General features: G+C 38.6%; 1 protein-coding gene across 1 annotated transcript; it reads right to left on the bottom strand.

Moving 5' to 3' along the window:
• Window positions 1-13926: 13926 nt before the first annotated feature.
• Window positions 13927-17666, bottom strand: LOC118801571 (CMRF35-like molecule 3). The gene is made up of 4 exons (XM_036561933.1): window positions 17558-17666; window positions 17022-17348; window positions 14652-14826; window positions 13927-14554 (listed from the first exon to the last, which is right to left on the bottom strand). The coding sequence occupies exons 1-4, from the start codon at window positions 17589-17591 to the stop codon at window positions 14431-14433; spliced, it is 660 nt and encodes a 219-aa protein (XP_036417826.1). The 5' UTR covers window positions 17592-17666; the 3' UTR covers window positions 13927-14430.
• Between the last annotated feature and the right edge of the window lie 7449 nt (window positions 17667-25115).

The following is a 25115-nucleotide window of genomic DNA, read 5'->3' as shown; positions in this document are numbered from 1 at the left end:
GAGGCCTATGAGGCATAGTCCAACTGCGACGTGAGCGTCAAATTAAGTCCGCAAAGCCTCTTGCCACTGCGTGGGAGTATGCACTGTTTTCCTTAAAGGGGGGCTTTGTGACTGTCATATATAATTTAAATCCCCTTGTCATAAAGCTGTCACTTATTATAGGCTGCAGATCTGGGCATTATTGCACCCTCTAAGCTCGCTTTTGTAACTCTCTTTATAGGAGCTGAGAAATTTCTCATTTGGAGGAGGCGAAGCTAATGCGCCTTGTGTGTAAAAAAAAAGGAAAAAAAAATCCATACGGACGTTCCTCCAGCTGTAGAAACCGGTCTGGCTCCAGCGGAAAGGTTCATTACTCAACCGCTGTGGGCTGTTGCTGCTCGACGCAACGGGAGGAGATGAGAGCTGAATTTCAAGCCGGAGATCTCGCGTAAAAAACGTTTACACAGTCCACCCCCCCCCAACACCTACCCATCCATCCCCCGCCCTGGCTGCCGCCCCCTCACCCCAGAGGGCCACCGTTCTGTTCCGTTTGCTTCGGAGGTCACATCCAAAAATAGCCCGGCTTGAGTTGCGAGGGGGTTGGGGTTTTGAGGAGGTGGCATAGGGAGATGAGGAGAAATGAAGTGTGTGTGTGTGTATGCGTCCATGTATTCATCTCTCTGTGGGGACCAGATCACCCCAGGATGATGGATACCCAGTTTGACCATCGTGGAGCCTCTTGCATGTCCATTCATGTTCCTGCTCTGCAGAAAGTGCTTTTCATTGATCTGTTACTCGAACAGTAGTTATAGGTCACTTGTTAAGCTAAATGCTTCTGTTCAATGACAGGTACATTTCATTTCTTCTTTCTATGTACATGATGGTATATTAATTCTCAATTTTGTTTCTTTATTAATATTGCTCTTGCTGTGTATCTGTTTTGCTCTCCGATGTGGACCAGAGGAGGATGGGTTCTCCTTTTGAGTCTTGGTCACTTGGCCACTCAAGGTTACTTCCTCTTACTCTTACGGAGTTTTTCTTGCCACTGTTGCCCGTGGCGCTCTGACCTGGACATCTCTAAACCTCTAACCCCCTGTATAAATAAATCTAGTATTGAATTGAACTGAAAAACATAAACTTTTGAGGTTGTTGACTGACTGAGGTGAGTGTGATGGTTACAAACCAGTGACTGGCGGACTAAGAAAATGAAACACAGCTTCAGTTGGACTTCCTCACCCCTGCACAAATGACTCAGAGAGCATTTATTATGAAAATATTTTAATATTTTAACACAATAATATTAATTACCAACAAATGTTCTATATTTTAATATTTTAAGCAATTCATATTCCTCTGACACCTCTTCAGCTGTCCCTCCATGTGGTTTTACCATTGTTAAATCACTGTAATGTACGGCCATGTGGCTTACTTATTACTTAAGTTCCAAAAACATAATTAAACTTAATTAATTAATTTAATTGATGTGTGTATTTGTATGTATGCATATATGCACGTGGTTTTGTACGTCAAACATCTTTGAACGTGCCTCATCCTATTCATCTATCCAACTATACATTCTATAAATAACAAGAGCTTATTAGCAGATGGTGAATTATCATCCATGTGTCAAAACAACATCAGAAATTCATACCTAACAAGGTGAGCAGACAGGAGGCGATGGTTTGGTCTGTATAGACATCTTTGTTCTGAATTGCATTGAAACTTCAACCACACAATGTGCACCAAAGTTGGTTTAAAAGTAGACCAAGACCAATTTCCACATTGTTTGTTGTAATCGAACAAGTCTGAACACACCATATAATTAGGCTTGAATTAGATGTAGCACAGATTCACTTAGCTGTCCTGTAAAAAATGTGGAGAGAACTGAAAATATGGCAACATGATTCATCATGTTCTTAACCAATAGAAAAAACCCCACAAGAACATGAATACAAGTGTTTCCCATATGGAAATCTGATATATGGCCATTTATGTGCATGTATCATGAAGGGTCAGGCATTTATTTCATACTATTTGTACATATATGTTCTGTAGATATATGTAAGTATTAAATATTGGACATATACATACTATATGAATCATACATATATGTCTGAAACATGGTTTAATGCACCCTAGTTATAATTGTTACTATGTTATCTGTTTTTACATATTTAATAGTTTAAATGTGTCTGGAAAAAATATTCACATTTATTTCAAGTGTTAATGATTTTATTGCATAACTTACAAACTTTACAGCAGTTATTTTCACTCATTTTCACTACATTAGGATGTAATAAATGTCTAAATACTGTTATTACACAAGACATACATTTTATTTGCTGAACTTAACATATTAATTAAAATTAAATGTAGCTTGTGCAATAATATTTATTTGTGGTTCAATTCAACTCAAGATTCATCAGATACATTGCATGCTTTGTTTTTAATGTAAGTTGGAAGCAAAACATCAAAATGAAATACTCCAGCAGCATAAGTTCAATAAAAAACCTTATATTATATAATATAAATGTAGCATATATGAGTAATATATATCATCCATATATGAATAATGTTTTCTGTCATATATTGGTAAATATAGGTGTTACACATATATGTTTGTATATGTAGATATATGGCTGAAACATATATCTCATGTTTGAAAATGGCGAATTTCAAATAAATTGGCGTATATGGCCATTAAGGGGTTAAGCTACTGAAGCAAGTGGACATTTTGCCCAAGTCCAAAGAGAGAGAGAAGAGAGAGACTATGGAATGTGAGCTGTCAGCCAGCCCTGTCAGTCAATATATCGAGCACATGAACTTACAATGAGGTTAAGCTACCATATTGAAGCAAGTGGACATTTTGCCCAAGTCCAAATCCCCCACACAACTTTCTGTAGCTATAGTCGGCACAATGGGTTTATGAAGTCCCCCCCTGTGGGACTGTGATTGTAAGCCAGTGGTCTGGAAGTCCAATAAGTTGTAAAAGCGAGAAGTTTTTCGAGGCAGGTCATTAGCGACGCTGAGAGTGATTTGTTAGGAATAAGAACGAGGACAGCAAAACACTAACCTAAGACGGCGAGCTGCCAGGTTATAATGGTTTCTCAAACAGAGAGCAGGGAGGCCAAATTCCAGATTGCACCCATTCAAAACTCTGGACAAAGCACTGCTGTCACCAAGTGGCCAAAAGCGGCAGTGCTCCTTTCGAAATTTACAGGGGCTTCAGAAAATTCCTCCTTTAATTTTTCATTTCCATGACTCAACTCTTGCTGCAAATACATATTCCGTCCAAGCACGATCACCAGAAACTCTTCCAAACTTTCCCTTTTCGTATGGTAAGTGGAACTTTCCTCAGATGAGGAATGAATCACCGGTGGGTTCAAGTTTAGCCAGCCTGCTATAATAAGACATATTTCTTTGTTCCCTGGAGCTAGCCTTTTGTAACATTTCAGTGCATCCATCTGGGCGTGGGATCCTGTACTGTATCACTTCGGGCCCTCTGCAGCTCCTAGATGTTCTCCTTTTGTCTCTCCGAGCTTCTTCAGCATGGGTATTCGTTTCAACAAAGCGTTTACTGTACCTAATTAGCTCGCCCTAATAGATTGAATCAGATGGTGCGGTTTATGCTTGGAACAAATATCTGTGGACGAGGTGGCCCAGGAGATTCCGGGCAGAATGGTGACGGAGGATGTGGGATTATCTGCGTTTTTCTCCAGCAGATGGTGTGGGAGATTGGCGCCTCTTGGTTCGGTTCTGAAATGAGAAACACCCAGGATTCTTCCCTTGGCCAAGGTATTATCACTGCACAACTGGCTAGGAGATATTAAATTCCCACCCAAAACAGACCTGAGGGTTTTAAAAGGACTGTAATGTGGAAAAAATCATATTTTAAACGAAAGAGTTGGATGTAAACACTATTGAAGTCTCAACATGTATCATATCATTAGTCCACATATGGAAATTAAACTGCAAACAGCCTGTTTTGTATTCACTGTTCTTGTGGTGTTATGCCAATACATTTACATATATCTGCCTATTCGGCCCACAGCAGTTTAGCCCCGCCCCTTTGAAGTTATAAGGAGTGTTTCAGCCCAGTTTTTTGAATGAGGTGAAATACAGAGCTGCCATTCAGAACAGAGTGCATTTCTCTACAGAGAACACACTTCTGCATATTTTAATGCACAGTTAGTGTTTATTTGCTGAATTGCACATATCGGGGAAAAAATAAAATATAAAATGTACATATAAAGTATGAAATGTATATATGTTTATCCGTGTAGAGGAATATGTTGACTTATTTTCATTAAAAAAATAACAAAACATAAAGAATATGCCTGTGTTTTCTTCTACAGTGAATACAGTTTAATTTCATGAATATAGCACTTTTCAAACAGACATTGTTGTCATACGCTTTTAGAAAAAAGGTACTAAACTGTCACTGGGGCAGTACCCCTCTTTTCACTGGGGTGGTACTCTCAAGGGTACATCTCAGTACCTTTAGTCAGGGAACATAACTGTACCATAATCCACTGAAATTATATTTTCTATGTTGTATTGACTCCCCACACCCCGTCTCGTCTCCAGGGTTTTTATTTTATCGTTCTGTTTTAAAACATTCGGTTATGAAAAGGTACAAATATGTACTTTTCCACTGGGAAAAGCTTCTTTAAAGTACACAATTGGACCTTAAAACCACTGTTGTACATTTAGAGGTACATTTACATTGCTTGTAACTTGATGAATGAAAAATATACCTGTACAGTACCTTTATTTCTAACAGTGTAGGCTGGGTGATAATCAGTAAGGCATGGCCATGAATTAATATATTAAGGCCATGAGTTACTGTAACGCCAGTTAAAGTTTGAGTGGCCTCAAAATATTATCTTGTGGACACAAGAAACTGAACTCACAGCCTAAATATATTAATTCAGTACCATGTCACCTTAGGGGCTCCATAGTTGACGTCATGAAGATGTTCTTCAAAATCACCAAAGCTGCTTTCCAGAAATGTGGTCTGGACCTCTTGAATCAGTCTGACAAGCCAGACTTCTGACTAATGTCTGAGACTCTGGAGAGTTTCATTGCATAATGTGGCCAAGACCTGCCAATCTGAAAGGAAAACGCAGTGGCACTTCAAATACCGCAGACTACAGATAGTTCACATGCAATTATCACTGAATCACGCTCAAGTCAGTTAACCACTCTTTTGAAAAGAATTGCTGTCTGTGACTCTTTAACTAAAAAACTATAAAACTAAATGCAGAGAAAAATGTAAATCAGAACTTGAAGCTCCTCCATTGTTGCTACTACTGTTTGTGTTTACTGGTTACACTAACTGTTTACTGGTTGCACCAACTGTCTTCGGTTCATTCCTTTTTCTTAGGCTAATGAAGAACTTTTGTGTTCATATCAATGATAAAAAAATTAATTAAATAATGATAAAAGTTAATCAAGAAACTTTCAGAATAAGATCTTGTGGACTATTAATAGTAATCTATATAGGTTGTATCTCTATATGTTGTATATCTCTATATAATAGTATATGTTGAATATGAGAACCACATACAGTACTGTGCAAAAATCAGAGACCACCATTCATTTATTTAGTTTCCAGTCAAAACAGCCAATAAGTACAAGTTATTCATTTTTCAGGTGATGTTTCTGTGGGGATTAGATGTAAAATACGTGAAAAAAACAGGAGTTTCCAAAACTGGAGTTCAAAACAAATGATTAAATGATACAGAGAAGATGGTCCTAAACATCACTGAATCTGTTTGTGGCTAATTGGATCGTGAGAAGCAGTAAGTCCAACCAGCTTCTAAGACTGAGATGTGGAACAATATTTCTGCGGATTTCTGTCTTCTGAAAAGAATGTAAGCTATAATAAAGGTAAAAACTAGACACATTAAATACTGAAAATTCAAAATTCTATGTAGCTGTTGAGGCTTCTGTGTCATTTTCCATTAAATATACATTTTTTGCTTTGTTCCCCTGACAGTAAAAACTGAATAACTTGTATTTAATGGCCATTTTGACAAGAAATTAAATGTATGATGGGTGGACTGTAAAAAGATTGTGAAATCAATGAAAAGCAAAGGGTGAACAATATAAAATCCAGGTAGAAGAACATCAAAACCAGCACAGAATCTACTCTCCAACACATAAAGGCAAAATACCCCAGTAATGAAGTCCTGCTGGGCCAGCTATCTTTCTGGAATGCGTAGGTAAAGTTTTTCTCAACTCAAACTAATGTTAAAGCAGCTTAAATTATCTCTGGCACCCCAAGCAGGCCTGACTCATGAAAAGAGCTCTCTATGTATTCACAGTTCTCTGCAGCACGCCGAATGTAGACTTCTATTACTTTGAGCACCTTCCCCGAGCAGCCCAGCACATACGACAGAGTTGTTATCTTGTTACACGGGTGGTAATTTCTTGAGCTGCAGGACCACCACTGTGTGCGAGTGGCTCCAGATGAAGATATTAGACAATAGTGGAAAGCAGGCTGATTCATTTGTCTTCTCCAGTCGTAGTTACTTGAAAGCTTTTCACGAAGGAACGGAGACCTTATGCTTATTAGAGGAAGATTTCCTCTAATGCCTCTAAGTCCTGATGCCACTTGGAATCATTCTACTGGTGAGTCGTGTATGCAGTCGCAGGGCATTTACACTGGACCAGCAAATGATGTGTATGCATCCACCCACTTCAGCTGGCTGCATATGGGAGTTGTGAGGGTGTTGGAATGAAGTCTTGCTTAAAGGGACACCCAAATGAATATTTGTACCATTGCTTCATGTGTTTTGAATATGCCTATTTGCCTTCAACAGTGGTGCTGCAAGATTTAAGTTGACCTTTTTTGGTTTAAAGACCAGGAAAACCTCACTCAAGAACAAGGATATTGGAGGTTCCTGAATGCGGCTCAGTCTTTTAAACGTTGACCCCATCATTGTCAGATTGTGAGATGCCACAGCCATCCATAGCTGGGTGTCCAAGCTCTCTCTGGGCGGGCAGGTTGGCCCTCCCTCTCTAAACAATGCAGCTGCATGTTAGTTACAGATTTGGCTGTTAGCATTCTCCTCCAAGCGTATTGAGCCTTTCACTGACATTGTGTTGGCAGCAGTTTGAAAAGATGTGGCGCTTCATGTGTCTCATCCGAAGCACATACTAGCCTTTACCCTCCTAGTGCTGACTGTACTGTCATCGTGAGAGACCCACCTAGCAGGTAGGAACTGGACGTGACCAAATATCACACAACATTTCTGCCCATGGCTTCTGCTCAAGTTTGTTTGTGCATGGTCTGGTGTTTATCGTAGTTGTAGTCCTTTAGGTAATTCAAATAAATTCGTAAAAAATCCCAAAGTTGTCTGTGGACATGGAAACTGAGGCAGCCATCTTTATCTATCTTTTGCCAACTATCTTTAGCCTGTTTTTTTTTTACAATTGATTGATTTAAAATTATATTCAGTCATATGCAAAAGTTTGGGCACCCCTGGTCAAATAACATGTTTAGTTGATTTTTAAGTGGAAAAAAGTTATACATCCTCTACTGAGAACAGACTTCTGCACATTTTAATATGAATTTTTTTTTATTAGCAAATAAATAGAAATTGTGCACTAAAATTAGAAGAAAATGGCACATTGAAGTTTGATCCCTGTAAAGAATTGATTATTTTCTCTTAGAAAATCAACTAAATGTGTCATTTGACCAGGCCTGTTCAAACATTGGTTTGACTGCATTAAACATTTTATGAAATTTATGACTCCAGTCATTACTGCGTCGTGTGAGTTTATTGTAGAGGTGTCTTTTCTTTAGCATTGTTTAACCACGTTTTAGCATTCATGGCCCGAACTGAAGGCCTACCTCTTATAGTTCACCACTGCTTATAGGTCCACTATAAGGTAGGCCTCACAAATATGAGGTCAGTACAAGTGTACATTTACGGACAGTAGCTAATCTGCACTGGTTCGTAATGAAGCGTCTGGTGAGTGCAGATCCAAATACGTGTTATAAATTCTGCACCTTCAGTAAGTTCAATGACAGTCTTTGTTGTTGAACAAAGGTTCTAACAACTTATGCTATCTTTTGCATTCATTCACCTTAAATGTTCATACGCCTACTGTACCTTGTGGGGCTGATTCTTCAGTTTAATTACTTTTCTTGCATAAAAGTTTTGACAAAGTGCTCCTGTATACTTGTTATCAAAAATTATTTTCCCCAGGAATCATGAGCATTACTGATCCCACTCAAGCCCTCTCATGATCAGATTCTTCAAACAGTCCTGTGATGCTGAAAGGCTGCCAGAGGGCCTGAAATAATCAAAAAATGTTTGTTGTTCATCAGAGGACAATCTCTCGGAGAGCACTTCTCAAGCGCACATCAGGGGGTGTGGAAACCGAACCTGCATTTGACTCTTGATGGCTTTTGGTGATTGCTTGTTGAGATCAATACGTTTGCACTTATGAAGGAGAAAAGGAGCATATGCTGTTATCACAGCCCAGGGAGCAGTTCATCACAGTGAAGTTTCACCAAGACAATTTATTTTCAGCTCTCATGTCCCTATATCCATTTATTTGAAACAATCAGATGGACATAATGTTAGTACATTTGCTGGCCACTTGAAACCCCCTACCTTGCAGCTCCACCTTGCTTGTGCACAGTTCAAGACTGTAGCCCATCTGTTGATGCACAGTTTGTGTTAGCCATTGTCTAGTCTAGGGGTCGGGTAAAACGCGGCTCTGAAGCCACATGAGGCTCTTTAACTGTCCTGTTATGGCTCTACAGCAGAATTAGATTTTTAGGTAGAAATAAAATAATCCTCCTTTGCAGTAAAATAAAGCTCTGCTGATTGTTCAACACAGTTTTAACAATAAATGGTCTTAAACGCTGGAGTTAATGTATAACTGCTAATTCACCCTTTAACCCTGAAGGTTGGCGTGCAGACTGCTGGTCACATAGCAATGACAACAATCTCAGCTAGCTAGTAGCCAAAGAAATGGCAAAGAGAAAGATTGAAGATGAATGTTGATAATTTGGAGACGAATGGACTTATTTAATGTGCAACGAGAAACTGTCAAACAGTAAAAAGTTCAAAACTTCGGTAAAAGGCTGAAGTTTCTTGTTCAAATTTTTCCGTTCCACCTTAAATAGTGTGTTCTGGCACCTCAGGCACGATTTAAGGTGGAACGGGGAAATTCAAACAAGAAGCTGGGGAAGGACAAGCTGACTTCAGTCTCATAAAAACTTGATGTTAAAAGACATTTTACATTTTCCTTATTTTTAAGGAAAAGTTTCCTGCCAGAGATGCAAGAAAAGCGATTATAGCCGAGCTAAAGCTTAAAGCAGAGCAAACTGAGTTTTCATTTATATTTTTTTAGCCTATACTGAGACGTATTTACAGCCAAGATGGTAAAATGGAAATAAAATGTTGTGGCTCCCAAGGTGGTTTGATTTTTGTTGAAAGGATTAAATGGCTCTTCTTAACATGTGGGTTGCTGACCCATGCTCTAGTCCTTCATCACTGGTCAGTTTCTGACCACAGAACCGCTAGTAGTGGGATATTTTTGGGGGTGGACCACTCTCAACGTGGCAGTGACACTGAAATATACTCATATATTCATAACAGAAGCATCACTGTTATGCTAAGAGTGATTCAGCACCCAATTGATCTGGTCAGTAGTGATCATGTGGTCAGAAACTGACCCGTGATGAATGGGTTAGGGGGTGAATGGCAAAGCAGCCAGCAACAGATGGACTACAGTTGGTAATTGTACACCAACAAATGTGTTATTTTATTCAAAACCTGAATTAGTAGAGAAACATAATAAGCGCAGATCATTGCTGTCAGAACAAAGCCTTCTGTTTTTTTTTTATCTTTTTCTGTTGCTTCACATGGTTTTGACAGTCACTCTTCACACTGTGTCAAATTTTCATGATGAATTGACTAATAGAAATGGTCCAAATGACTTTGATTAAGATCTTGTTCCATTAATCTCCACTCAGAGTTAAGGATGTTTTTTTACTTCTCCTGTGAAGTCATCTTTTTGTAGATATGAGGTTTTGTTCCAAGTAATGAGATTCTTCCAGATAGAAATACTGCATGATATAGTCAAGCAATCAAGATCCTACCATGCTCTGTGGCATGTATGGAAATGCAGAGCAGACCCAGTTTACCTCTTTGACTTTGAAGGAGGTTCGTCATTGGGGCTCGGATGAGAGAAGCTTCAGTCACAACTATCTGACATCTGCATTTAGATCTGTGTGAAAGACACCAGGGCTGAAAATTGGGGGTGATGATTCAATGACTGTGGTGCTCATGCATTAGTACAATATGTCGGAAAGAACAACAGAGGAGCATCTGTTCCCCAGGTGACTGAGAATGTCAATGCAGGACATAGTCAGACTGTCAGAACAGTCCATATATCTCTCATTACAAAGACTATGGAACATTTGAGAGGACACTGCTTCACTGGTCTACAGAGGTGCAGAAAAGAGTGATACGGTCAGATGATGCATGCTTCACCATGTTCTCCACAAGTGGGAGAGTGCATGTGCAGTGTTCAGTAAAAGAATGCTTGACCCATGCACTCTTAAAAAAGATGGTTCTTCAAGGGTTCTTTAGTAAAGCCAATGGTTTTATACTGAACCATGAACACTCAATAAACCATTTGCATGCTTAGATGTTTTTTTTTTTGCATGGTGAAATGGTTCCTCAGATTGATGGAGAATGTGTTGTATATGGTTCTACATAGCAGCAAAAAAGGTTCTGCAATTGTTATGATGTCAAGCTTGTTACAATAGAAGAACCCCTTTTGATGCTATATAGAACCATTTTCAAAAAGGTTCTACAACACATTCTCCATCAGTCTGAAGAATGATTTCACTATGCAAACAACCATTTCATGTTCATGGTTCTATTTAGAACCATTGTCTTTACTAAAGAACGCTTGAAGAACCATCCTTTTTGTGAATGTTCAATGACGGGGTCCAGTGACTTTGTTATGCAGTGGGAGGTTTGTTCCCTTAGAGGGGAGAGTCGCTGCAAATCAATGCAAATCTATTCTGAAAGCTTACATTCATCCAGGAATCAAACCACCAACAGAGGGAATATCTTCTGGAAGAATAGTGTTCCTTCCATCCAGCACTGTTCCAGAAATTTGAAGAGTCTATTCCAGGGGTTGGCAACATGCGGCTCTTTTGCTGCCCTGTAGTAATAATATAGAATATTAATGTAGACTAATTCACCAACCTTTAACCCTGAAGATTGGCATGCAGACTGTTGGTCACCATAGCAACACATACAACAATCTCACCTAGCTAGTAGCTAACAAAAAGGCAAAGAGAAAGATTTAAGATGAACATCGATAATTTGGAGATGAATGGACTTATTTGCATTTATAATCACTTCAGCTGGTTTCCTGATACATTTAATCTGCAACAAGAAACTGTCAAACACTAAAAAAAGTTGTGCAGGTGAAGTCAGCTTCTCTTTCACCAGCTTCTTGTTTGAAATTTCCCGTTCCACCTTAAATGGTGCAGCAGTTACATTGTGGCGCCCTTAGGCACCATTTAAGATGGAACAGGAAAATTCGAACAATAAACTGGCGAATGAGAAGCTGACTTCAGCCTCATAAAAAATTTAACGTTGAGAGACATTTTACACGAAACTATTCTACTTTTGCTAAAAAGTTTCCTGCCAGAGATGCGAAAAAGTGGCTATAGCTGAGCTAAAAGCAGACCAAAGTGGCAGCTTGCGGTGACCAACACCTTTCTAAGACATTTTGTTTCTTTTTTTCATTTGTCACCTGTTTGTATAGAATGGACATATAAAGTAGGAAGACCTCAGTGGTCTTGGAATGGAAGTAAAAGGTAGTGGTTTCTAATGAAGTGGATGGTGATTGCATTTCAGATCTACTTATCAGTCTGAAGAAGCAATTGGTAATCATGTATAAAGGGAAGTAAGAAGTTCCTCCAGTTTCGCTTTAATGAGTTTATAACAGTGAATAAGAAGTTAAGCAAGTGATATACAAGGCTAGTGGCGGTGTTTTATTTCCACCACCAAGTAGAGGGGATCAATACTGATTAATTATAAATGAGCTCATTAATTGATCTCTTTAAGGTGAGACAGTGTCCGTTTACATGCTCCAGGATGTTAGCTTTCGCCACAATATGTCACATGGCTGTACAGAATCAAACTGTGCCTGAGCACTGTTCAAGTAGGGGGGAAGGAGTAAATAAATAAATAAACAACATAATGAGCTGCCTGATTATCTGATTAGAGCATTAGAATAAAATGTATACTGTGCTAGCTACAATGGGTTGATTATGTAGAGCCCTTATAGTAATTGACTCTTTGGCAAAACCGATTGAATAAACATATGTTAATCGAAGTTTATCATCTTTGCTACATAACATGGAGACAGGGCTGATACTTGGAAATACAAGGATCCCAAGCTGAGAATTGATTGCCAATAAGTTGATAAGATGAAGACTCTTCATTAGACACACCTCCCTTGTAGCGCCACCATCATGGTGTAGACAGTTAAAGACTACAGAATGTGAAACTGTCTTACCCCCAAAATAATCCAACTATCAATAAGCTGAAAATACACCTCAATGGAGACGGTAGCCCATCTGCTCATGAGCCCACTCTCTGGTCCTTCATCGGTGGTCAACTTTGACCACAGAGATGCTCTTTCTGGGTGGTGGAAACCCCTCAACCTAGCACACTACTTATCAGAGCAGCCTAGACCAAACTCCAGTAGATGTATTGTTACGTCAATGAAAAAAGTTTACCCACAAGGCTTCAACATTTGAAGAAATCAAATGGAAAAACTAAATTCTTGCTAATTTGCTGACTAATGATTTCAGGTTAGGACCACTGAAAGCTTGATGTTTTGCCATTGTGGGCTTGGTCCACTTTTGAATGGGAGTGTTGCCCTGTGATGGACTGGTGACCTGTCCAGGGTGTATTCTGCCTTCCACCCAATGACTGCTGGGATAGGTTCCAGCTCCCCCTGCGACCCAGAAGGATAAGCAGCTTAGAAGATGTGTGTGTTTGTGTAAATGGGAGTGTACACTTTTTTCACTCCTTAGATTTTTTGCTAGACTTCATATAATAGTAGATAATAATAGAATCATAAAGACTCAAAGAACCAAGTGCATGCTTAAATAGTTTTTTGCATGGAGAATGTGCTGTATATGGTTCTTCAGTGAACCTTTCTGAAAATTGCTCTATAAAGCACCAAAGAGGGTTTTGCTATTGTTACAATGTCAAGCTTGTATACAGTAGAAGAATGATTTTTAGTGCTATATAGAACTTTATATAACACATTCTCCATCAATCTGAAGGACATTTTGCCACACAAGGAATTATTTAATTGCAGATGGTTCTTTGAGTGTTCATGGTTCTATATGGAACCATTGGTATACAAAATAACCCTTGAAGAACCAACTTTTCTAACAGTGTGTATTGAAATTATGTTGCTGGCAATTACAGCTTCAAGACATCAATGGTAAGAAGTAATTAAGCTACTCTTTTTGAGTGACCATTGGCTTCTCTCTTACCTTCCTTATCATTAGTCTGAGACAGATGGTGCACCTGTCCAGTAAGGGTGAGAATCCACGATATGATATTATCACGATACTGAAGTCACAATATGAAATTATCACTATACTGAAATACGATATTGCTGTGATTTTAAAAAATTGCAATATGCTGAGTACTGCAGTAACATAAATTGTACTTTATTACTTTTTTTCAACTGGGAATTTCATCCCCAAATGAAAGTTTTGTCAACATCTGATTATCTAATGAGATAAAGTTTTCAGTGTGTTCATCTCACTTAAATAATTTTTTTGCAGCAAAATGGGACTGTCAAGCAGACAAACTGACTAACAATGTCATAAAAACTTTACTTTAAATTTATATTTTAAAATCAATAGTTGCCGTCTGAATATCAATACAACATTGTGGTGCCACAAATCGCAATACTATGCTTTATAGATTTTTTTTTCCCCCACCTCTACTGTGCAGGGACGATTAGGTGTTGTTCAATGTTGCAAATTATCAAACCATTTCTACTGACAGGTCTCAGTAGGTTATGTAGTTTTTTTCATTAAAGTGTACAGGCAATGTATCCTTAACTTTCTGGCATCTGGCTTTTGGCAGCATGAAACACTTCAGGTGTCTGGTTACTATCACTGTCACTGTGAACCACTTTGACTCTAGAACAAAGCATTTTGTTTCAAACCACTTTGAGTCACTTTGTGGAGGTGTGTGGTTGGTGTTTCTAATAAAGTGGATGCTAAGTGTTAAGTGGAGGTGAAATTTGGCCCAGCAGTTAAAAAAAAAACGTCAGAGAACATTCATTATTAACTTTACACTTAAAGGAAACATTGAAGTCTTTAAACTGCAGGTGGTCAGTCTGACCCCCAAAGACATTTTTTTTCACTCAGTCTCTTCGCAGCTCAAAGTATATCATGAAAGACAGGAGGAAGGAACACAGTCCTATGAAGAGAATCCACCGCATGATGCTCCAGATTTTATGGACTAGGCTTTCAGCGAATGTAGTCTCTCTGAAAAGAAGAACATGAGAATAATGAACGTAAACATTTCTAGGAATGTGTTATCAAACTGTGAATATCTCTGCTTTCCATTCAGCCTTTTACGTACTCTGTAATGGCGTCAGGCATTATACTTGTTAAATCTGTGGTACTGGATGCTGTTTGTGATGTCCGTGTTGTTTCGGTTGTCTCTGAAGTCGTTAATTTGCTGGTTGTCACTGGTAGTGTGGTGGTCTCTATGACATTGCACAGTGTTGTGGGCTCAGAGCAGTGCTGAGCTTTTTCTGTAGAGATTATGACATTTGACATTAGAGCTTGCACTTTTACTTTTTCCACCCAAGAATTACTGTATGTAACCTTTAAGCTCAGGCCAGAGAGGTTTACTGTAGATCAATCTGACCAATAATGGTCATTCCATTGCCATTCCACAGTCTGCATGTATATGGATGCTGATTATATCATTTTAAAATTCTTCATATATTTTTACATTGCAAACAGATATCTTGTCATTAGAAGGACACATTTTCCTTGGCCATATTTGAGATATCACAGTTTTTGAGAACTGTATAGTTAGTACTATATACAGCAGGGTCCAAAAGTCTGAGACCACTACTGAAAATACTTCTATTTTGCGTTACATTTGCGTTACATGAAATTAAGATTTCATTACTACTGATTGATGATTATCAGCATAACAATCTGAATGAAAAATAGAATCATTAAAATTTTAACATGAATTTCAATATTTCTTAGTGTTTGAAATGTCCTTTTTTTGCTGTAATGACAGTGTGCACTCCAGCTGAATGGTCTCCACATGTTTGTATGTATGGGGATGCGGTTGTGTTTAGAATTAGCCTATCACATTTAAACTCATGTTAAATCGTAATCAGTGCACAGCTGCCATTATTTAAAGTGATTCTGATTAACCCCATATAAAGCTGTTCTAGTAGGATTTTCCTGACATTTTCTTAGTTGCATTTTACAGCAAAAGCCATGGTCTGTAAAGAGCTTCCAACACATCAAAGGGATCTGATTGTTGAAAAGTATCAGTCAGGAGAAGGGTACAAAAAAATTTCCAAGGCATTAGATATACCATGGAACACAGTGAAGACGGTCATCAAGAAGTGGATTAAATTTGGCACAACAGTGAGATTACCAAGAACTGGATGTCCCTCAAAAATTGATGAAAAGACAAGAAGAAAATTGGTCCAGGAGGCTGCCAAGACACCTACAGCAACATTAAAGGAGCTGCAGGAATTTTTGCCAAGTACTGGTTGTGTAGTGCATGTGACAACAATCTCCCGTATTCTTCATATGTCTGGGCTGAGAGGTAGGGTGGCAAGACGGAGGCCTTTTCTAACAAAGAAAAACATCCAAGTCTGGCTGTGTTTTGCCAAAACCTACATCAAGTCTATAAGAAGTATGTGGGAAAACGTGTTATGGTCTGATGAGACCAAGGTTGAACTTTTTGGCCATAATTCCAAAAGGTATGTTTGGCGCAAAGCCAACACTGGGCATCACCAAAAGAACACCATACCCACAGTGAAGCATGGTGGAGGATGCATTATGCTTTGGGGCTGTTTTTCTGCAGCTGGGGCTTTAGTCAAGGTGGAGGGAATTATGAACAGTTCCAAATATCAGTTAATTTTGGCACAAAACCTTCAGGCCTCTGCTAAAAAGCTGAAGATGAAGAGGAATTTCACCTTTCAGCACGACAATGACCTGAAGCATACCTCCAAATCAACAAAAGAATGGCTTCGCCAGAAGAAGATCAAAGTTTTGGAATGGCCCAGCCAGAGCCCAGACCTGAATCCCATTGAAAATCTGTGGGTAGACCTGAGGAGGGCTGCACACAGGAGCGCAATCTGACAGATTTGGAGAGCTTTTGCAAGGAAGAGTGGGCAAAGATTGGCAAGTCAAGATGTGCCATGCTGATAGACTCCTACCCAAAAAGACTAAATGCTGTCATAAAGTCAAAGGGTACTTCAACAAAGTATTAGTTTAAGAGCGTGCATATTTATGCAACCACATTATTTTAGTTCATTTTTATTTTTCCCCTATAAATGATTTTAGTTTGTTTGTTACAGATCATGGGTCACACTGAAGGTGGAAATAAGTCTAAAATGATTCATCTGATTTTTTTACATGACAAAAACCTGGCATTTTAACATTTTATTTATTTATAAATGTGTGTGTGTGTGTGTGTGTGTGTGTGTGTGTGTGTGTGTGTGAAATGTACAGGTTTATTTTCTGTTTGCAGGTCCAAACTTTTATTATTCACTTCTATGGACTAAGAATAACTCAGCTACTTTACAATAAGGTTCATATTGTTAACAAAAAGTCTTTAGATGTAATAAATTTCTTTTTTTACTTTTTACTGACCGTGAAAAGGCTTTTTAACAGTATATGCATTCAGGACTATAAAAGGAGAGACAGTATTCATGCTCATTCTATCTGGAGCCTTTCAAAGTCGGCTTACCTGAAGATATGATTAACTCCATGGGGATGGACACATGTCGGCTGACTCTCTCTATTGCACACCAGTACCATCCATTATCACCTGGTTTAATGTTCGTCATATGGATGGTAAAAAAGCTTTCCTGTTTATTGTCGGCTATGGCTAGTGGTCCGTTGGCATGAGCTGGTTGATCTGTTCGTAGGAGAGTGGTGCAGTAATTAAAATAGTAGCCTCTGCACCAGTATTTTACATGGTCCCGATAAAACGCGTGATACCGACAGATGATGTGAATGGGTCTGCCAGCACACTGCTTCACTTCTTTAGGGCCGGTAAGTTGATTTCCTGCAACTAAGCACAAGCAGATTACAGCTCCAGTTTAGAGTGGTGTAAAGTTCAGTAATCAATGTTTAAGAAAGATAGCTTCACTATCAGAACAATGGAAACTTTATAGGAGAAGAAAAAGCCAACGTTAACTTTAGTGTAGTAGCCTAATTATCACATAATTAAACAAATGCAACTCTGTTATAAAAGAACAACGCTTATAAAGCGTGACTCACCATTTTCAAAAAGAAGCAGAAAGATTAAGATCATTTTTAGACCACCTGCTCATTTCCAGCTGTGCCAAAGATGAATCAGATGAATCAAGAAAGAAAAATGGAAAGGAAAAAAGAAAGTTTTGCTAGCTTCCTGCTCTACATTTGTGAGGTCATCGGCAACATCCTGTGGCTGTACGGCTTTTGTTAACACAGGAAACAACACCTTAAGAGAAAACAGCCTTAAAGGCCACCTATGTTCCTAAATACATAACAAATGAAACAGCTCAGGCTTTCACTGACGCCCTTCTTTCAGTAACTAGTTGATGTAATATTTGTGCTGTCAGAGTCTCAGAAACCAGCATAATATTCAAGAGCAGGTGATGGAGTGACATTGTCACTAAAATTTTTTTTTTAGAGGTGAGGTGCGAGACAGCAGTGTGGCCAGAAACAGATGTACAAACATCCCCTGTGGTTTAAACCTTTAGTTTAGAAAAATGAGAACAATGCAAAGGCCTATGGCTTAAAATAGCCAGCTCACCTTTTATTTCATTTTCAGTTAAAACAGCCGTTAAGTACAAGTTATTTATTTTTTTGCATCAGGTAAAAAAAAAAACACACACACACATCTTCTTATCCTTCTGGGTCGCAGGGGGTGCTGGAGCCTATCCCAGTTGTCATCGGGCAAAAGGCTGATTATATATTTAGACTCATCAGTCCATAAAACTTCCCTGTCTCAGATGGCCAGTTTCAGTGTTATAGTGCAAATTTTCTCCTTTTTTTGTATATTTATTTTTCTCAGTCAGAGATTGAGTCACAGCTACACGTCCTTTCAGACACATCGTGCTGAGTTATCTTCTCACAGTGGAAGGATGGACAGAAAAACCTGTGGATGTTTTCAGATCTGAAGCAGCTTGATTTTCTCCTCTCTCTCAAAGATGAAAGTTTTGCCGTTTATCTGTTGAGGACAGTTTTGGTGGTCTAGCAGGTCTCCCACAATCTAAAAATAGATACAGATACAGATGTAAATAACACATTCTGTGTCTATCTAGACACATCACTGTGTTCAGATAGAGACGACACATTTTAAGTTACTTTTGACACAAAATGTGTTCAAATATTTTTGTGCCCACTCACAGATCACACCGTTTGTGTTACTTTTAACACAGAATGTATAAAATCAAACAACAGCATGACACAAAAAGTGTTAAAACAGGGAATACAAGTAAATGTGTTGTTATTTAACACATCACTTTTTTAACACATCAGTGCAGGTGGTTGTTAGGAGTCCCATTTGCTCTGTAGCATTTAATAATGTTTCTGAACTCCAGTTTTGGAAGCTCCTTTTTTCCACATATTTCCCTTTGATGTTCTCCTTCCTTGTGCAAGCAGATTATCTTATATCTCATCTCCTCAGAAGCATCTCCTGAAAACTTAAGGGCCATTTTTGACTATAAATTGAATTACTGAGGATGGGTCTCTGATATTTACACAGTACTAAACAAGCAAAGTCCTTCGGAAGTTGTAATATGTGCAGTAATACATATAAATGCTGAAAAATAAACATTTTTATACATGCATTTGTTCATTTGCATACACATATGGATTAGTGTGCAAACCTGTTATGTGCAAACACCAAAAAACTGATAGCTGTTCTTACAGCAAAAGTTAAGTCTATCAAATATTAATGGGTGAGGTTCAAACAGTTGTTCCACCAGCAAATCCACAGACAGGTAACTTATTTTGACTTTATATAATATTTGCATTAGAGAATATGAGTTTGCAATAGTCTGTACTGTCATACTAAGGTCTTCAAGCAGGATCATGTTTGAAGTCCCCCCCCACCCCCCCGGAAATCCTCAGTGACTCAGTGGTCAGACTGAGCAATCAGCTGCCTCATGTGCTTGATTGCCTTATGTTGTACATTATGGCTTGGAGAACACCTTCAGCTACAAGAGTCATGCATGAAATCAGCCAAAGAAGGGAATTTTCGGGTTAGTCTTCTCTTGTAGGGGATTTCTTCATTGCAGTAAGTGATAACGGAGAAAAATACCAGTATGAAGGCTATAAGAAGCAATTACGCAGCCACTACAATGAATAAATATCTTCATTTCAGGCTATTAAGGAATGAAGAACAAGAAAAACTGTGAATATAAAGCTGAATTAAAGTATGTCTCTTATAATGTGGTTGTGTGTGAGACTGGTTCATCAAACCTGGCAATAGTCACCAAGCTTTCAAGGCAAAGCTGTACTAACATAAAGCTATTTCATGGACTTTTTCATTTTGTGTAAGCAGAGAGCAATATAGAACAGAGAAAATGATGAGTATGTTCCAACCATGTTATTATATATCAGTTTTTAAAGCGGAAATCTTCTAATTACCTTCATACGTAGCCTTTGTTCATCTGATTTCATCTGTCATAATGCTAGTCAGCTAATTTCTGTTACATTTGTACTGTTATGTTAGCAACAAGCCAACAGACATTACAAGGCAGCTGTACCTTGAACATTTAAAGCTTCTATCAGACATCACATGTATTATTTTGTGTGTAAAAGTCATCAGAAGGAAACATTATCTGTGACCAGAGGTGTAAGTAATGAATTACATTTACTCTCGTTACTGCAACCGAGTACAGTTTTCTGTGTAACTGTACTTTTTTGGAGTAGAATTAAATCATAGTACTTTTATTCTTACTTGAGTTAATTTCTAATGAAATACTTTTACTTCGCTACTTCAATTTTCATAACGTTACAGAGTAAAAATAAATGATGAGCGTATCAGTTCAGAAACCAATACGAACGAAGCGCGGTTAAATTTAAAAGATTCACCAATCAAAAAACAGCAGCTCTGGCAGGAAAAACACTACAGAGAGGTCCAGTTTAGTGGAGAAGGACAGAGGAAAACTGCACCAGCACACAGGAGGAACAGGCCGCGTCCAAACAGTCATCTGTATTCATTTAAATGAACTAAAGAAAACGGCGTTATTATCAGCGGCCAAACACGAAACCTGCTGAGATCCGCTCTCTTTTGTCACACTCTCGTTAACTGGCCTGATCTGATCCCTCCCCACCTCCCCCCGCCCTCTCTGTCTCTCTCTGTCTCTCTCTGTCTCTTCCTCTCTCTCTCTCTCTCTCTTCTTCTCTTTCGCTGTCTCTATCTCTCTTCCTCTCTCTCTTTCTTCTCTCTCTCTTCCTCTTTCTCTGTCTCTCTCTCTCTCTCTCTCTCTCTCTCTCTCTCTCTCTCTCTCTGTCTCTCCCTGTCTGTTCCCCTCTCTTTTTCTCTTCCTCTCTCTCTCTCTGTCTCTCTCTCTCTCTCTCTCTCTCTCTCTCTCTTTCTCTCTCTCTCTCTGTCTTGGTGTTTGTCTTTAACTGTGAGAGGTTGTGTAGCTGTTTAACTGTCTAATGCAGTAATAATGTCTGATTCTGTATGAAGTGATCAGCATGATTAGTGAAATATATTACAGTGAAAATCAAAGCTGGGTAAGTTGCTGATGTTGCCGCTAATTTTAATGGTGTAAATGTTCTAAACTGATATCAGTGAAATTATACAGTTCGAAGGCTGTGAATGTGTTTACTGTCTGTAGAGGTTTACACCTATTCTAGTCCAGGAAGCTGATGGGCAGCAGGTCTCACTAAAATTACATTATTAATTAAACAATCTACTCAATTTTTTTTCTCTTAAATGAACTTAATTAAACAGTAACAGCCTCTGCACAGTCTTTTAGGGATTCTGAAATACTTTACTGGAAGCAGACAAACTAGGATGTCTTATATAATCATCTAACCATGAAACACATGCAGTTTAATGTAAACCTTGTTCCTTACACAGTTCACAGAAAAGTGTGTAACTGTGCTCTAACAGAGCGAACTGTGATCAGTCTCAGCTCTCAGAACTTTAGCTTTAGTGTTTTTCTGTACAGATTATTTCCAATGACGTAGCCGAGTCAGCTCAAATATGTTCAGGTTGTGACAGCGGAAATAAGAAAAAGTAACTAAGTAACTCAGTACTTAAGTAGTTTTTTAATGAACTACTCATTTACTCTTACTTGAGTAATTTTGTTTACTGATACTTTTACTTGTACTTGAGTAAATTATCACTACAGTAACAGTACTTGTACTTGAGTAGGGATTTTCAGTACTCTTTACACCTCTGTCTTTGACCTCACAAAAGTCAACATCTGAGTATGTAAAACAACATCTAGATAAGTCAGGGGCATTTTGGAACAAAGTGCTGGGAGCTGATGATGTATAAGTGAAACTCTTTGGCCACAATAACTAAATGTTTGGGGAAAAAAGGAGCAGCATTTGATGAAAGGAACATCTTGCCAACTGTTAAGAATGGGGGAATGTATTATGCTTTGGAGTTCTGTGGCAGCCATGGCACAAACACTGCACAGGTACACTGAAGTATGAATTCTACCAAATATTGGTACATTCTGGAAGCAGATGTGACAGAGTCAGTCATGAATCTGTGGGTAGCCCTTGAACATGTAAGAATATAAGAATACAAGAATAGAACGACGCAGGCTACAAACAGCATTCGTAAGCTATGAAATCTGCCAAAGTGGGTGTTAGTAAGTACTGACTTATTTGGGTGTCTAAAATTTTGTACATGCCACAATTACTTTTTATTTTTTCATCAACTATAAAGTTACTGTGCATCACCATTACCACTGAACCACAAGCAAAATAAAGAAAACAAGCAAAAACTGTAATTTGGCCAGGAGTGTTTTGTCACTGTATGATGGAGAATGTTTGATGAGTTCTGATTTATGTTGACTTTAAGAAAATGTTTCAGATTGCTTTTTGGGGAAAAAAGGTCATTTACATTTGTCAGCCTATTTAATTCTAAAGGACAAAAACGGTCATACAACAGTGAACAGACTGCGGAAGTCATCACAGAGAGGAAAACATTACAGTAGTGGCAATGTTTGTGATTAAAAATGTAGAGGAAATCCTCCTTTGTAATTTTTAGATCTTTATTAAGGCAATTATCTCATTTTTGTGTTGTTTATTTGGTGGAGCAGTTTTCATTTTCAAAGAGGAGTGAGCTTCATACGGTCTACACGTAGGCTTTTCTTTGAGAATTACCTGCATGGCTGTAAAGACAAGTTAAGAATCTCTTGACAAGTTACCCAGTGAGGTCAGCTAAAGTTAACTACAGCATAGTCAATGTTGTGCAGGTTGGGAGTAAAGTTAGCTTAGTTGGTTATATCTCATTGTCTTTTGGACATATTATGTTACTTTTCCCCTGTCTAATCTTCATGTTGTTTTGTCCAATGTTGTAAACAGCAAGGTCAGTCTTTTTATGTAGGCTGACCAAAATAGCAATAATTAATAACTTTAGTGTTTAAGCAGTAATATCACTAATACTATTATTTACTATACAAAAGTGTCAAAACATACCGATCAACACAATCATAACACAAGACCCTGCAGAAAGCCCACAGTTCTTCTACCTAACAATAGGTAACTAAGATAACACCACCAGTTTCCGCCCAGTAGTTCTAGCATTTTTCGCCCATCCAGTGCTTAAGCAGTGCCGTCAGTAGATATTTTCAATGTAGAACTTATCAAGCTCACTCTGTTCTGTAAATGAAAACTGCTCCAACAAACAACATCTTTGGTAACTAACTTGGTAAATACCTTAATAAGGTTGTGAAATGTATCTTCTATACCAGAGACAGTATAAAGGAGAAGCTTGTCTACATTCTCATTCATAAATAGCACTGCTGCTGTAATGTTTTCCTACAGCGATGACTTCCACTGTGTCAAAGAGGGTCCATTTTGGCTGTTTTGGTATATTGTAATTTTATAAGTAGACATCAGTAAAAAATAAAATGTAAGATGGCCTTTAAAGCCTGTTTCATATTTGCCTGCATGCACACCAAAGTTTGCACAGTTCACACCACAGAATGATGAAAGAAGATTCAATATTTTTGCCTACTCTCTCTTAAAACACCAAAGCCTTTACGTGCAAAACGGTAAGTAGTATTTTATGCCGTCTCTTTTATGGCCTTATTTTGGCCAGCACAGCTTAAATGATCAACTATAGCAACTATGAACAAGCTATGCATCTACACTCATTGTCCACTTTATTAGAAACCTTTGTAGTTTCACCTTGCTGGTGTAGAGTTAGAGACTGTAGCTCATCTGTTGAGGTACAGTTAGTGTTCGCCATGTTCTAGTTCTTCAGCAACAGTCAGTTTCTGGCCACAGAGCCTGGATATTTTTGGAAAGTGGTCCACTCTCAAACTAACAGTGACACTGACATGTGTAAAAACTCCAGAAACACTGCTGTGTCTGATACACGCACACCAGCACCACACACACTACCATGTCAATGCCACTGCTGTGTTAAGAATGGACCACCACCCAAATAATATCTGGACAACAGCAGTCTTGTGGTCAGAAATAGACAAGCGATGAATGGGGTAGAGAGTGGCTGACAAATTGTGCGAGTGAGTGGAAGTACAAGGTGGGTGTTTCTAAGGAAGTGGCCAGTGAGTGGAAGTACAAGGTGGGTGTTTCTAATAAAGTGGCCAGTGAGTGGAAATACAAGGTGGGTGTTTCTAATAAAGTGGCCAGTGAGTGGAAATACATGGTAGGTGTTTCTAATAAAGTGGCTAGTGAGTGTAAATACAAGGTAGGTGTTTCTAATAAAGTGGCCAGTGAGTGGAAATACATGGTAGGTGTTTCTAACAAAGTGGCCAGTTAGTGGGAGTAAAAGGTAGGTGTTTCTAATAAAGTGGCCAGTGAGTGGAAGTACAGAGTGGGTGTTTTTGATAAAGTGGCCAGTTAGTGGGAGTACAGGGTGGGTGTTTCTAATAAAGTGGCCAGTGGTCAGTAAGTTGAAATACAAGGTGGGTGTTTTTAATAAAGTGGACAGTGAGTGGGAGTTTAACATGGGTGTTTCTAATAAAGTGGCCAGTGAGCAGAAGTACTAGGTAGGTGTTTCTAATAAAGTGGCCAGTTAGTGGAAGCACAAGTTGGGTGTTTTTAATAAAGTGGTCAGTAAGTTGAAGTACAAGGTAGGTGTCTTTAATAAAGTGGCCAGTGAGTGGAAGTACAAGGTGGGTGTTTCTAATAGGGTGGCCAGTGAGTGGAAGTACTAAGTAGGTGTTTCTAATAAAGTGGCCAGTTAGTGAAAATACATGGTGGGTGTTTCTAATAAAGTGGCCGTTTAGAGGTAGTAAAAGGTAGGTGTTTCTAATAAAGTGGCCAGTGAGTGGAAGCATAAAGTTGTTGTTTCTAATAAAGTGGCCAGTGAGTGGAAAAATAATGTTGTTGTTTTTAATAACGTGGCCAGTGAGTGGAAGTACAAGGTAGGTGTTTCTAATAAAGTGGCCAGTTAGTGGAAGTGCAGGGTGAGTGTTTCTAATAAAGTGTCCAGTGAGTGTAAGTACAAGGTAGGTATTTTTAATAAAGTGGGCAATAGGCAGAAGTAGAAGGTAGGTGTTTTTAATAAAGTGGATGGGGATTGTATATGGTTTGAGAAAACAGACACGTCAACTCATACAGTAAAACTAATACTGAGATACTTGGCGTTTTCATTTCCAAGTATTAGTTACTGACGTGTCCA

The sequence above is a fragment of the Colossoma macropomum genome, unplaced genomic scaffold, assembly GCF_904425465.1.
Source record: "Colossoma macropomum unplaced genomic scaffold, Colossoma_macropomum, whole genome shotgun sequence".
In the NCBI taxonomy this organism is placed as follows: Eukaryota; Metazoa; Chordata; class Actinopteri; order Characiformes; family Serrasalmidae; genus Colossoma; species Colossoma macropomum.
This window is presented reverse-complemented; position numbering and strand designations above follow the sequence as displayed.